General features: G+C 41.8%; 1 protein-coding gene across 3 annotated transcripts in view; it reads left to right on the top strand.

The window, feature by feature from the left end:
* CUNH10orf90 (chromosome unknown C10orf90 homolog) overlaps window positions 1–13,775 on the top strand; it is a 101,036-nt gene that overhangs the window by 32,180 nt on the left and 55,081 nt on the right. For 2 of the 3 annotated variants that reach the window (XR_015706537.1, XM_087766151.1), the window contains exons 2-3: window positions 2,377–2,471; window positions 4,747–5,830. Coding sequence is in view for 2 of the 3 variants with exons in the window: in XM_087766151.1 (XP_087622277.1) it covers window positions 2,377–2,471; window positions 4,747–5,830 (1,179 nt within the window). In the remaining variant the exon portion in view is untranslated. The remainder of the gene's footprint in view (window positions 1–2,376; window positions 2,472–4,746; window positions 5,831–13,775) is intronic. The other variant, XM_087766153.1, reaches the window with a different exon arrangement.

Raw genomic sequence — 13,775 nt, 5'->3', positions numbered from 1 at the left:
TGCCAAAAGTTTGAGTGTTTTCCAACAATAGGATTCCCATAGCAATATGAGAATATCATTCCGTAGGATATGGTACAAAATGCAATGCAAAACTCCACTCTGGATGATTTAGCAAAGAAAATATATGTTTCCTCCTCTTCTTCCCACCTTGCTTCTTCCTATCGCTCCTGCTCCAGAAACAGCTACTATTTAAAGTTAAACAAGCAAGAATTAACTAATCTATTCCAAGGGATCTGTGTGGAATTGGAAGGTCCTACCTACAGATTATTGCTAATCACAGGAGGTTACTTTGACAAGAATATCTTACATATTATATGTAATCTACTGAGTGGACTTTGACAACTTGTTCTTGTTTGACCCTGTAGTACTCAGTCTTTCTCTTGTGCTGAAAATACATTTGAATGAAATTCAGGAAAGGCCATCTGGCAAAACATGCTTGTCTGGATCTGATTTATCCCCAGCCAGCCTTCTGGATTTCCTTGCGCACTGGTTGACATTCACAAGTTGATGTTCTCCTGTTGTAGCTTTCCAGCTCAATCTGAGACAGCTGTGGTTTTCTTGCTGTAAAGTGTTCGAGGGAAATATTGATAACTTAGTTGAAGTTGTCACTTTAATGACATACTTTTTTTATCAAACCTTTGGATTTTTTGAGGCCTTTCCTTAATTCAATCCAAGAATTTCTTCTTTATTGTTCTCTGCGAGTTATTCCCTATGTAGTTGTTTTAAAAAGAAGAGCTGCTACATATGCTGTCTTATTTACATCATGAAGGTATTCACATGTAACTCATGAGAGTACTGATACACTGAAAATAAGCTTTCCACAAGGCTCACCCAGCAGTTACCCCTGTCCCACTGCTTGTGGACGCAGGTGGATTTTGTCCTTCACTGAAAGCATAGCACCTCCTTCTCAGTGTACCACAACAGGGTGAGGAGCAGGCTCCAAGGGCACTTCGCCCGTGTTTTGTGCCAGCAGTTACCATGATTCTGTGCTAGATCAGGTTCACTGCATTTTCACTGATTGCAACCGTGCATTATTTCTTTGCCAAAAATGTGTAGTGGGGCCTCTGCTCCGGCTGTTTTCTGGATTCTCTTTTTTTCCACACTGTGGCTAATGGGTCCAGCTGTTTTCTCTGCTGCTCAGGACCTTCCTTTGTTCAATGACAAAAGCAAACCTCTCTTTTGCATGCCAGCTATGAATATTCCCAATGGCATTGGCATCTTGGAGCTGTGCAAGTAAAGTATTAAAGTATACCTTAGTATAGTTTATTAAAGCAGAAGGCTCATCAAACATTCTGTTAGTGTTTTGTGATTGTTGTTCTGTGGTGGGACTCAGGGAGATTTCTCAATGGGAGAGAGAGACCTGATACCTTCCCCCTCTTTCCCTTCTACTCCTTAGCTGTACCTAAGGAGATGAAGCCATGAACCCTGCTATGGTAGATAAGCTTTAATGAACACTTCTTAAAGTGGAGCTGATTTATATTCCTTTCTTAATGTAATTTTCCATGTAAACGGAAGTTCTGCTTAGTGAAAAATTATCAACTTCTGTGGCAGGCTGTCTAAGTGAAAGAAAAAACAAAAGTCTTACCAGTGGTATGGCTTGTTGCTATAAAGCAACAGCCGGTAACGTCAAGAGATTTCAGTCCAAATAGAGAATTTTTGAAAATTAATTTTAGATGCTTATTACAAAATAGAAGGTAATGTAACTTCTGGCAAAACTGTTGACAGCAGATGTAATGCATCATTGCAATAGCCCAGGCTCCATGTTATATGGAAGTTAGCTCTGTGTAAAAAGCTGCAGACAGGCTAGCTCCCACAGAAAACAAAAGATGACAAAATCAGAGACTGATGTACTGATGTAATAGTTATCACTGACTAGGAAAGTTATGATGTAATAGAGTTTGTGAATATGATTTAAAATTGCTGTAGTTCTTTAAATGTGAAGGTAACTTAGTTCAAATGAAATCAAACTCATAGCATCCAGCCCATTACTGAGCTCACTTGTGCTCCCAGTTCTGCAGACTACACAACAGTGACATTTGCTGAAATCTGCATTTCCCATCTTCCTCAGTTCCTCCAAACCCGTGCCCAAAGCCATGGAAATCAAAAGCAGAGATATTCAAGCTTTGGATCAGCCCTGAACACATTCCGAGACTGTTCACAAACACATCTTTACAAGAGGATCCCAGGGGTGTTTCAAGTGCCTCTCCTGGGAAGCGGGAGAAATAGGATCCCTCCGATAACAAGATCGCAGGGCAATCAGATCATTTACAGTAGCTCTTTCCCTCCTGCTTGCACTCCATTTAAAACCACATTTTCTAACTCATCTCTTCCAGGACATTGAAAATAATGTTACTTTCTCTGCTTTTTTTTCCCCAGCAGTGACACAAAAGCAATGGTGCACTGACGGTCAGAGGACATGCCCAGGCCTTCAGCAGGAGAGTGCTGCGGAGAGAAAATCAAGCTCTACCAAGGTAAAATAAATAAATTATGTTTAGGTAGCAGTCAGCAGAATGCATTCAGGTTTAAAAAACAATTGCTGATAGCTGAGCAGTGTATTTGGACTTGTTTTTGTTTAGCTAGGCTTAGCTTAGGCAGCAGAAAAGCCAAATAAAATGATGGCTAAATGTTGTGATTCAATGTGCTCTTGGTGAGGGAGAAAAAAATTGCATGTTTTGTGGGGGAAAAAAGTTGTTAAAAACACCTTAGGAGACTAAATCAAGTGGTATCCCAAGTATCAGTACACTCTGCCTCAGATGTTCTCAGGACAAAGCCTGAGGTTTTCAGTTCACCACAATTACTTGTGTAAGTCCGTATTTTTTTTTTTTTTCACAAGATGCAGTGAAGCTTGAAAGCTCCCAACGAGCAAAGAATCAGCTGGTCAAACCTTAAAGATCCATTTCTTTGCCAAAGGTTGGGAGGAGGGAATAATACATATACTCAAGCAGAAAAAGAAAAAAACAGATTATTTAAAATATTGGTGCATGAGTTTGAAGCTAATGGGAGCGTTTTTGACATGCCTTTGGACTCTTGCAGCATGTCTCCATCTGTGCAGCCCTTAACAAAAGAAATAAATGTCAAATTAACTACTGGAGCATGAGAAATGCATCCAAAATGAAGTATTTCAAGCAACATTCTGCTTTGGTGCCCTGTGGAAATCTCGGGGAAGTCGGGAGTTTTGGAAGGCATGCAAAGGTCTTAAACCTGTAGGTAGAAGTAAATGCAGTGCAGAAAATATGAGGCAAATGTTGTTACAAACCATGAAAGAAACAAAGCAGGAAGAAAATGCTTTCCCTGGGGCTGTGAAATTATTGAATTGTCAAAACCACAGGCAGCTGGTTTAAAGAGTTGATAAAATTTGCCTGGCATTTCACCTTGTTAATAAACTCTTGATCTAACTCTCCCTATTTGAGTTCCCAAATCAGCCTTCCCAAGAGTTACAGAGGAGCCCGTTTTCTGCGTTGTTTCCATGCATGGGGGACAGGAGAGTGGGAATGGTTTTCCCCATGGGTTTCGGTGCAGAGTCCTGTCTCTGGCACCCGAGCCCTGAGAAGGATGACCGTGGCACCCGGGAGGTCACAACTCTCTCACTCACGTAGTCTTCCTTGAGGAAGAAGAATATTGTTTTATGAAATACTTGCCAAGTACTGGCATTGATTATCAGATGATAGATGCCCAAATTGACTGAGATGAATTCATAACAAGCAGGAGCAGTACAGCTAGCAAATGGCACCTAAACCCTGAATGAACTTGACTGAGCTTTCATTATAGAGCTAATCCTCTGAATTTGCATGCCAATTCAGTGTTTTGTTTTTTTTTTCTGTTAGGATCAGGAGATCTAGGAACACAGGGCAGGAGCAATCTAATCAGCCAATTTACAGCAGCAATGAGATTAGGCCAGATGCTTTATTGCACGTGACTTATGTGACCAGCCAGGTAGATAATAATAGCAGGAGATTTTAAACTCAGGTTTACTCTTTGTCGGATAGGTTTAACGTAAAAGCACCTCCATTACCACATTGAATGAAGTAATGTATGGTCTATCAAGATAGATGTTTACTGTCATGGTTGGAAAAATTAATCTGGGTGACCATCAATCAATCTTGGACATATGCGGTTTTACATCATTGATAGGTGCCACCAAGTAATGATAAGCAAGAGGGAACTAATGAATTAAAATAGTACCTGGAGCCCTTACAGGAAATTATATTGCTTTTGTGGGAGGGATCATCGAGTGGTTTTTCCATGCTTATAACTGGTGAGGTTGTAGAGCAGTCATGATCCTGGTGCCCACATCTCTGCAGCATGTGATGGCACATGCGGACCTTCAGGCTAATGATCCATAATATATTTAAATCCATCCTAAATTCCAGCAGACCATCATGAAAGAGCAATTTAGAGTCTGAAACTGGCAATAGCCTTTGACATGCCCATTTTTAAAGAAACATAGCAGCCACAAATCCCAGCTGCAACAATGGGTTAAATACTGAAAATAATAGCATAGAATACACATTTTTAATTTTAATATTTTTTTGCACCATAATGATAAGGTTTTCATTGAAATCTCCCAGACAATTCAGAGCTGATTTCAAGAGTGCGTGTTTTTAAATGACAAAAAAGTTAGGATGAATAGAAATTTAACAAGAAATCTTCAACAAAACTCTCCAGTGTGATAGACGGTGGTAGATGAGAAACAGTGACATGTATTATGATAGCATATGTTGATAACTTGAATCTTTTCATTTGCAGGAATCTCTGTCATCACAAAATACAAAATTGATTTCACCGATAGTCATTTTGCGGACGATTGATGAGAATAAATCAAAAGAAAATTGGCCCGCTTTGCCTATACAGTCCATGATTCCCCAGCCCAGTGCTTGTCGCATGAAGCAATCTTTGGCTAGCCATGGTTCAGTCAACATTAATAGAGCATTTACGGTACTTCCCAGCAGATTAGAAATTCAGGCATCTTTAGGTGACACCACGTCTCCATCGGACTCTCCCATCACAGAGCGAAAACAGTTTCAAAATCAGCAGAAAGGGTTTGCCTCCATAACTGTCACAGCCAGGCGTGTTTCTGCAGGCTCCAGCGACCCAGCACGTGGAGCTGGGACTGTGCAAGAGCCCAACGCCGTGTCCCCCACCTTAAGCAAAGTCCCTGCTGCTCTCCGTCGCTGGCCTCCGCCAGACCATGCAAACCAGAATGTCTCTCCATTAAAGATTTCTGGATCTTGCTCTCAATTAGGCAAAGAACGACGAAAGCGGATTTTTGACCCTGGAAACAAGGAGAATGGCATGGGTCTTCAAAGCAGTGACGGGAGAGAGAAAGTACCACCTTCATTCATCTCATGTGTCCACCTTCAGGTTTCTCAGCAGTGTCCAAATACCATCTATTATTTAGACAAGTCGCTCAATGTGTGCCTTGACCAACCTCGAATTAAATGCCAAAAAATTCATAGATCAGCGTTGTCCTTCAACATAAATTGCAGTTCGGCAAGATTAACAGCAGATGGAGTAGATGGCATAGCTAATGGAGAGCCAATAGAGGAGATATTTAAGACAAAGCTCCTAGGAGAAAACAAGACTCCACTCAGATCAAACTGGAGTGCAGACTTAACAGAAAATAATGTAATTAATAAAGAGACAACACATGAAGGCTATTTGGGTAGTAAATACCCTTTTCAAAGTTTCTTTGTCTCTGAATTTCCACCATTTGTGGATATACCGAGAGGACCTAATAATGTAGCAACAAGAAAGACAGATGATGATAAGCAATCTGGCAGCTATGACACTATGTTTTCTCTCCAGCTTCCTAATTCAAGTGATGAGGCAGGTAAGTAATTTCCATAAACCTCAGTCTGGTGGAGCAGAGGTTCAGGCTGCAACAGTCCCGGTACGATGATTTTATGTGAGCAGATAACAGTAATCTTTGCTTCTGCAAAGGCACGGTGAGTCAGAGCACAACCCAGACGTTTTCAGTTCCAGGAGAACCATGAATATATTTACCATGCTAGTGATGCATGCTGCTCACCAGATGATAGAGAAAACTCTGCCTGTGTTTTCTGCATTAAACCTCTATTTTTAACCATTTATAACTGTATTATTTTTTTTTTCTCCCAGCAATGTGTAAGCGTTTAGCCCCTGAAAATAATCAGGTCTGTCTTTGTATAAGGGCTGAATTTCAAGGTGTGAGACTAAGGAGATGGCTGCACTGAGCTTGGTTTTGTGCTCCTTGTGATTAAAAATGATCATTTTCAGCTTTTATTTAGAAGGCTACAGTAATAAGCCCAGGCCTTTGTAACTAATGGCTCCAGGTAAATGGTTTGCAAATATTAACACATTTGTTTCAAACCTCTCCAAGCATTTTGCAAACATAAAATTTTCCTTGCAACATTGCTCTCGGGGAAGGGAAAGGTGCCGTGGGGATTGCTTCATGCCCAGAGTGGTACAGCTTCTGCCGTGCTGGGCTGTAGCAGCTATTTTACAGTGCACTTGAATAACCACAGCTGAGTTTATTGGCTCTCCAGGAAGGGAGCTTGGATGGGAAGAATGTCAATGAGTGAGTCTGGTTTGTACCAAAAACACTAAGGTTAAAACTTACCCCCCATATATCCTGCGACCTTGGGCTACATTTAATTGCAATTACCTTGTTCTTATATGGCTTTTTTGATCTAAGGGTCAGTATATGAACATAAGGTACTTCCTAAGATTCATTTGTACCTTCATCTTCCCAGTGTGCAAATGGAAAAAAAGAGAAAGATGGGAAGTTCTGTGCTGTCTCATGGGCTGGACAAGGTACAAAACCCCAGCTGCACTGGCCCTTTGCACCTTGCTGTTACTGCTGCACTCACTTTCCCATGCCTGAAATCAGTGGGACTGCTCTTGTAGTTATCAAGGTGCAAACAGTGAGAAGTCACTGCTTTATTCAGAGGCCTCCTGATTTAACCTTAAAGAAAATTATCAACAGAGCCAGGATTTTCCACAGAGAAACTGGCGGTGTCAGTAATTCCAGAGTCAGGCCCTTAAATGAAAGCCGCGTGGGTCTGCAGGGTGAAGCACCCCTCAGGCTGGCTGCTGAAGAAAGCCTGAGATAAAATCTGTCTTTATAAGTGTAATCCAGGTGGTCTGTTGTTGAAGGGGAGGTGGCACAGTGGGGAGCAGGAGAGGGAAGATGCCAACCAGTGCTAAAGCAAGGAAGAAATGTAAAAAGGTAAGGGTTGGTGTGGACTCACACCAGCAAATTGTTTCAGCTTTGGACTTCATTGCACACCATCCTAATTTCAAGTAACAATGTCCTCCTGAACTTTCCATAATACTATGCATTCAAGGCTTTGTTCAACACCATCTAAGGTCCCACCGTGATATACTACAGAAACAAGGATTAGAATAATATCAAGACTTCCCTGGGCTTGGTAATACAGTGGTGGTCACGAAAGAATCACTTTTACTAGAAGTAATTAGAAAGTGAAATAGGACACTGCTCGTGGTTCCACAGTTTTACTAAAAAGAGGAAATAAGTGAGGTAACCAGCTGAGAAATACTGGGTTTTGAAAAATTATTTCCACCATTTGTGTACGCAAGAATACAGGTGTAAATAAACATGGGAAGTGTTACCTTTTTAACTGCTTCCACCTTTTGTGTAAGCAATAATGTAGAATGTAAAGATATCTGTTTCTCCTGATCAGACCCTTTGTAATGTATAAGAAGGTGTTTATCAGCTTACTACAACTTTCCTGTGTGAAGTTTGTACAAACAGCCAGAATAATGCTTCAAAACAACAGTCTTTCTCACCAGGATCCCCAAAGTAATGAGCCCTTGCATAGCCGTCAGCCATTAAACGTGACAAATAATAAGAAACCTAGTTAAATGCGTGAGACATCCGCACTGCTCATTAAAATGAAAGGCAATTGCTATGATTTTAACCTGGGAGAAAATTCAAAAGTGAGTTCCCTTTAGTTCCAAAAATGGGTGAAGCAAGGGAGAGAAGTGATCTCTTAGGTCCCATGCTCTGTTCTCGTGGAAATCTGGTACAGTCCTATAGCCTGTTATATGTTGGTTTTTTATTTTTCCTGGACTAGTTTTAAATATCTGAAGAAAGTTATACTGGGACATGGCTGCCTTCCTGCTTTTTGCTGTGGTACTTCTGTGTATACAGCTCAAAATTTACGAGCACAGCAAAATAACTACCCCATCAGCAAAGTCCTTGTTACCATTACAGATTCCCAATTCTTTTAGATATTTTTTCCTCCAGTGTTTACTAGCTCAAATCCGTTCACATTAAGCTTTGGTCTGCTCTATGTTTATGCAATGAAATGTTTGTGAAATGAAATGTTTAAAAAGAAGGAAGAACTAGCAAAGAAGGGGCAGCGAACAATTTTTGACACCGTGTTAATACTTTAACATAGTTATCTTATGGATGAAGGAACTGCGGAGAGCGTTTTGTCCATCACATTTCTGATGACCCAGAAAGTTTGAGTTTATATTAGTTTGCAGCTGTAGGCAATACCTTCCTGCCAGCAGAAATACAAGTGGTAATAACATCACCATGGAAAAAAAAAAAAAAAAAGAAACATTACTTTCAAGGCTAGACTTTTCTGCATGAAATCTGTAAATGTAGTTTCCAGGACGTATAGGCTGCCTTATTAGGATCTGAAGTGGAATGAGCACCCAAGTACTTCTCTGCTTTACAGGTACTGGGGCCAGGTTGCTGTTTCCTATAGGGTTGAGTCATGGCCTTTTTGCAGTGTCTTTTTTTCTAATTTTCATGTGGCTTCACTAAAGTAATGATGACTCTACTTATAGTATTACTCATACTATTTCATGTTCAAATCCAAGTATTCAAGACTTGGCTTTACATGGACCTGGATAACCTAATCTAAGGCCCTGCTTTCAGCAGGAGCTTGGTCCAGATAATCTCCAGAGGTATATATTTCCACGATGTGCCTCGTATGAAAAGGATATTTTAGGCATATTAATGAAACATAAATCTTAGGCTATGCTCATGGATGGTAATTATACTTAGAAATCCAAATCTCTCAGACTCAGCATTCAAAGCCATATTTCATGCTATAGCATCCCAAGGACGGAATATGATCTTGTGATTTCACCACTATGGACTGTGTCTTCTACTGACTCTGTTGCTTTGGGTACTTCACTTCCATTATTTGGCAAGAAATTGGACTGTAAGTGCTGGAAAATCCATGTTACATGTGAAGTCAGGCTTGAACTCTGGGAGGACATAGAGCTGTAGGACATAATTGTGGTTATTTTTAATGAGTGACCAGCATTTAAATCCCTTGGGCAGCTTAAGGAATGTGTACCTGTTAATGTGCAATGGCCCACTGAGAGCCACAGGACCCACCTCAGAGATATGACCAAGGGTAAGCCTGGGCCAAGCTCCATGAGGTCCTTGTCACAGATGATCAATGTGCATCACCCTGCCTTCGGTCATGGCTTTTAACAAGCTGTCAGAACTTGCTAACGCTGCTGTTAAGTGAATACTGCAATTTCCTTTACTGTCTGTAGCTGATGTCTCATAAATACAGGGTAAGTTAAAAATGAAAAGATTAGTCTTGTTTCTGCTGAAGACAGGAGCATTTTTAATCTTAATTTCTCACCTACCTTTCATGAAGAATATATTCCACATGAATATCTACTTTTCCATCCATCTTTTATAATATATTACCTACTGGGCTCTATGCTGAATTATTAAAAAGGGGCAAAGAGAAGAAAATGGGACAACTTTTAAATTTGTTTTGACCTCTTGATTAAACAATATCATCACTTTACTATGAAAGATTATAAATGCCAATATCTAAATTTATGTTTAAGCTTAGATAATTGTAAATGTCTTGATGCCTGAGCACCTTCACAAACGTCAGCTATGTTATAAACTGAAATAATTTCTGCTAACGCCTCAACTTTTATAATATCTACACTTTGTTTTTCTTTTGTTGTCATGCCCAAAACTGCTGTGCAGAGTTATTAAGGAAGAACAGCTGAGGTGGAGAGAAATGTAAATCCGGTTTGGATGGTAGGTGCTGCACTGGCTCCCACAGCCCTATATTGAGATACAGAAGATGGAGGTGTGGTGGAGGATGTGCAAGGAGGGTGGGGAGAGACGACAAAAGAGCATCTCATGAATCACACTCATATCACTGAGTGTTGAACCTCATGAGGTTCAACAAGGACAAGTGCAGGGTCCTGCACCTGGGTCGGGGCAATCCCCAGTATCAGTACAGGCTGGGGGATGAAGGGATTGAGTGCAGCCCTACTGAGAAGGACTTGGGGGTACTGATAGATGAAAAGCTGGACATGAGCCAGCAATGTGCTCTTGTAGCCCAGAAAGCCAGCCATCTCCTGGGCTGCATCCCCCGCAGCGTGGCCAGCAGGGCGAGGGAGGGGATTCTGCCCCTCTGCTCTGCTCTTGGGGGAGCCCCCTGGAGCCCTGCGTCCAGCTTGGGGGTCCTCAGTACAGGAAGGATAGGGACCTGTTGGAGCGGGGCCAGAGGAGGCCACAGAAATGGTCAGAGGGCTGGAGCACCTCTGCTGTGAGGAAAGGCTGAGGGAGCTGGGGTTCTTCAGCCTGGAGAGGAGAAGGCTGCGGGGAGACCTTATTGTGGCCTTTCAGTACTTAAAGGGGGCTTATAAGAAAGATGGGGACAGACTTTTTAGCAGGGCCAATAGCGACAGGACAAGGGGGGATGGTTTTAAACTAAAAGAGGGTAGATTCAGACTGGATATAAGGAAGAAATGTTTTACAATGAGGGTGGTGAAACACTGGAAGGGGTTGCCCAGAGAGGTGGGAGATGCCCCATCCTTGGAAACATTCAAGGCCAGGTTGGACGGGGCTCTGAGCAACCTGATCTGGTTGTAGATGTCCCTGCCCATTGCAGGGGGGTTGGACTGCGTGGCCTTTAAAGGTCCCTTCCATCCCAAAGCATCCTGTAATTCTATGACATATAAACTACTAAGTAGGGAAATCAGGATTATGAGGTACGCGTGAGTCAGCAAAGGAAGGTGAATATGACGCGATGGTGATGGTTGTGACTGTGGGCGTGCACGCGGGCAGCAGTAAGTGCGGGCACTGGGAGCCAGCCTGGGCACAGGAGGTGTCTGGGGGGCTGCGCTGCCGGCATCCCTTCAGCAGAATTCAGGAATGAAGCACTCAAGAAGGGGAGGAACACAAATAAGTGAGCAAGACAGATCAGAGAGCTGGTATTGTAGTTGCTTATACTTTGTCCCACAGACAAAGGTAGGTGACTTGAAAGCATAATTTACTTAATTAAAGCAACCCAAGACAGTGGATGGGGAAAACTGAGATGGGATCTGGGCTTTCAAGGTGCTGAATGGCCCCAGATGATTGTAGGTTTCTGATTCCTTCTTAAGAAGGAGTTTTATTAACAGGTGCTGAAGCCAGCAGCATGTTTGTTTACTAAGGGGTAAATAATTAGACCTTAATTTGTTTCAAGAGCTAGTTTAATTTTTTTGTGCGTATATATATATACACACACACTTGTATTGGAGTAAAATCGGAGCAGCTGGTGCTGTGGGATTTCGATATGCTGCTACCTGCAAAGCAGAAGAATGTTTTTATTTTAAATACACATTGAAAAAACCCCTGGTATTCGAGACGTTTGCATATCAAGAAAATATTTGTAGGTCACCTTTAAACTAATATATACTCATGGTAATCAGGATGAGCTAATGTAGGCAATCTTAAGACTGAAGACTATTAATAGTATTTACTTTCAATTACTAAATAGTATTTGAAATGTTGTGATGAATGAATGTGGCCTATCTGGCGTTCTCGCCACATCTTCTGTTTATGGGAAAGTCACCACACAATAACCCAGAGTACAAGATTAGTGCGTGTGGGGGGGAAATATACAAATATATATATATATATTTACATGAGCAAGTTATAATTAGATGAAAGCTGTTCCTTACAATATGGAATTTATTGTATAGAAACTTGAGTAGCTACAGCTGATGCTAATTAACTTTCCAGCCTGAGAATGTATACAGCAGTAGTGATGGTGAAGACAGGAGAAATGTGAAATATGGCACAGAAGATTTTACTTTAGCTTGCACCTGCTAAGCATGAGGAGCCAAATCTTCAGCTGATGTCAACCAATAGAAATATCTGCCTTCAGAGGAGCGACACTGATTTACATCAGCTGAGAATCTGGCCAGGGATGTTACTGTCTTGGCATTATGGACATAGCAGCTGGTGCCGACTTGTTAAGAACAAAGGACCACATGCCAAAAAGCCCATTAAAGGGAGCTCCTTTGATGTTTCACTTCATCTGGTATAAATTTAAAATGGAGGAGGTTGTCAGTTTTCCTTAGTCTAGACGTTTTGTGTCATTGGGTCTGTCTCACACTGCAATGTGACCTTCATGTACTGTACGAGATGCTGAGAAATTGAGGACTCAGTTCCTTACAGATGTTGAAAACTCGGTGAGGAATTGGCAGTCCTCAGTGACAAGTGACTCTGCAAGATGTTGCCAGCCTTTGAGACAGACCCCAACCTGTGTGATGGGCAATAGGAGTTGCCTCTCCCTCTCTTGGAGCTCCTTTTTAGAAGGAAGGGGATGCCTCCTCTTTTGTGGAGGGCCCTTTTATGTTTATGGAGTACCAAGCTCTTGAGTTTTGAAACTCCTTGTTTCAAATGCCAGTTTCCCCATCATCTGGTGTGACGAAGGAAGGGGTGATGACACTCACTGTGTGTAAAAGGAGGAGCAAGGGATCAGTGTGGCGGGATAGTCTTTCTTACTCCACTTTAGAAAAACTACAGGACTCAGAAGAGCCATGTGGCCTTCTGCCCTGTCATATGGATGCATAGCTACCGTTGGAGGTCGCAGGCGACAGATGTAAGCAAGAGGGAGAGTTGATGCTCAAGGTCGTGTAAGCCAAAGCTGCCCCTAGGCTGGTTTTCAGTGACAGCACTGGTGATTCGGTGGTACTGTGATGTCACAGTGACGCTGGCTGTGATCAAAGCACTCATATTTTCCTATGGAGCTAATAGCCCTTTAACTTATCCTCTGCAGTTTTAGGCAACAAGCAGCCATGGATGGTTGGGTTGGGTTTTTGGGGGTGTTGGTTGGTTGGTTGGTTTTTTGTGGAGGTTTTGTTTGTTTGTTTGTTTGTTTTCAATTGTTTAAGGGCATGACCACAAAATAATTTGGCTGGAATTGAAGGAGCTCCCCACCTTCAGGAAGCATGCCTTTCGCAGATTAAAGGCTCAGCAACAAACCTGTTGGATAGAAAGGCCATTGTTTCCCTAGAAGACAGGAGGATGTCTGCCCTATTAATGATGTTATGGACAGCATTTCTATGCACAAAACTGATAAATTAGAATTATTTTCCCAAACATGATCATACTGTCTGCTGAAGATCCAAATTAAAGTTCAGCTTTCCTTGTTTTGGCATGTGAAAGTTAAGGGTTTGATTTTTCCACTGTTTTCTATCTTGTTCAGGGTGGACATTTCTATCTTGAGCTGTCAGAGTTGGTAAAAATGTGAGACAATTTGAAGTGAAAGACTCTGGAGAGGGCAAGTCACTCGTTAGCACTGAAGGAAAGCCGTGGAGGACTGAATATGAGAATCGTTAGAATAATGATTAAGAGAAGAGACAGGCTATGTGGATTCAGGGACTGCATTATGCCACTGGAGTAAAGGGCCTCATTTTCCCCTTATTCACACTTGGTTTAAACTGGGAGCAACTCTTCTGCAGTCTGTGAAATGAGTACTTGGCTCAGCCTGGCTGTGGTAAAT

The sequence above is a fragment of the Nipponia nippon genome, unplaced genomic scaffold (genome assembly GCF_047370975.1).
Source record: "Nipponia nippon isolate SJK-2023a ecotype South Korea unplaced genomic scaffold, ASM4737097v1 scaffold_3, whole genome shotgun sequence".
Lineage (NCBI taxonomy): Eukaryota > Metazoa > Chordata > Aves > Pelecaniformes > Threskiornithidae > Nipponia > Nipponia nippon.
Note: the sequence above shows the minus strand (reverse complement) of the source record. Positions and strands in the feature narration are given on the sequence as shown.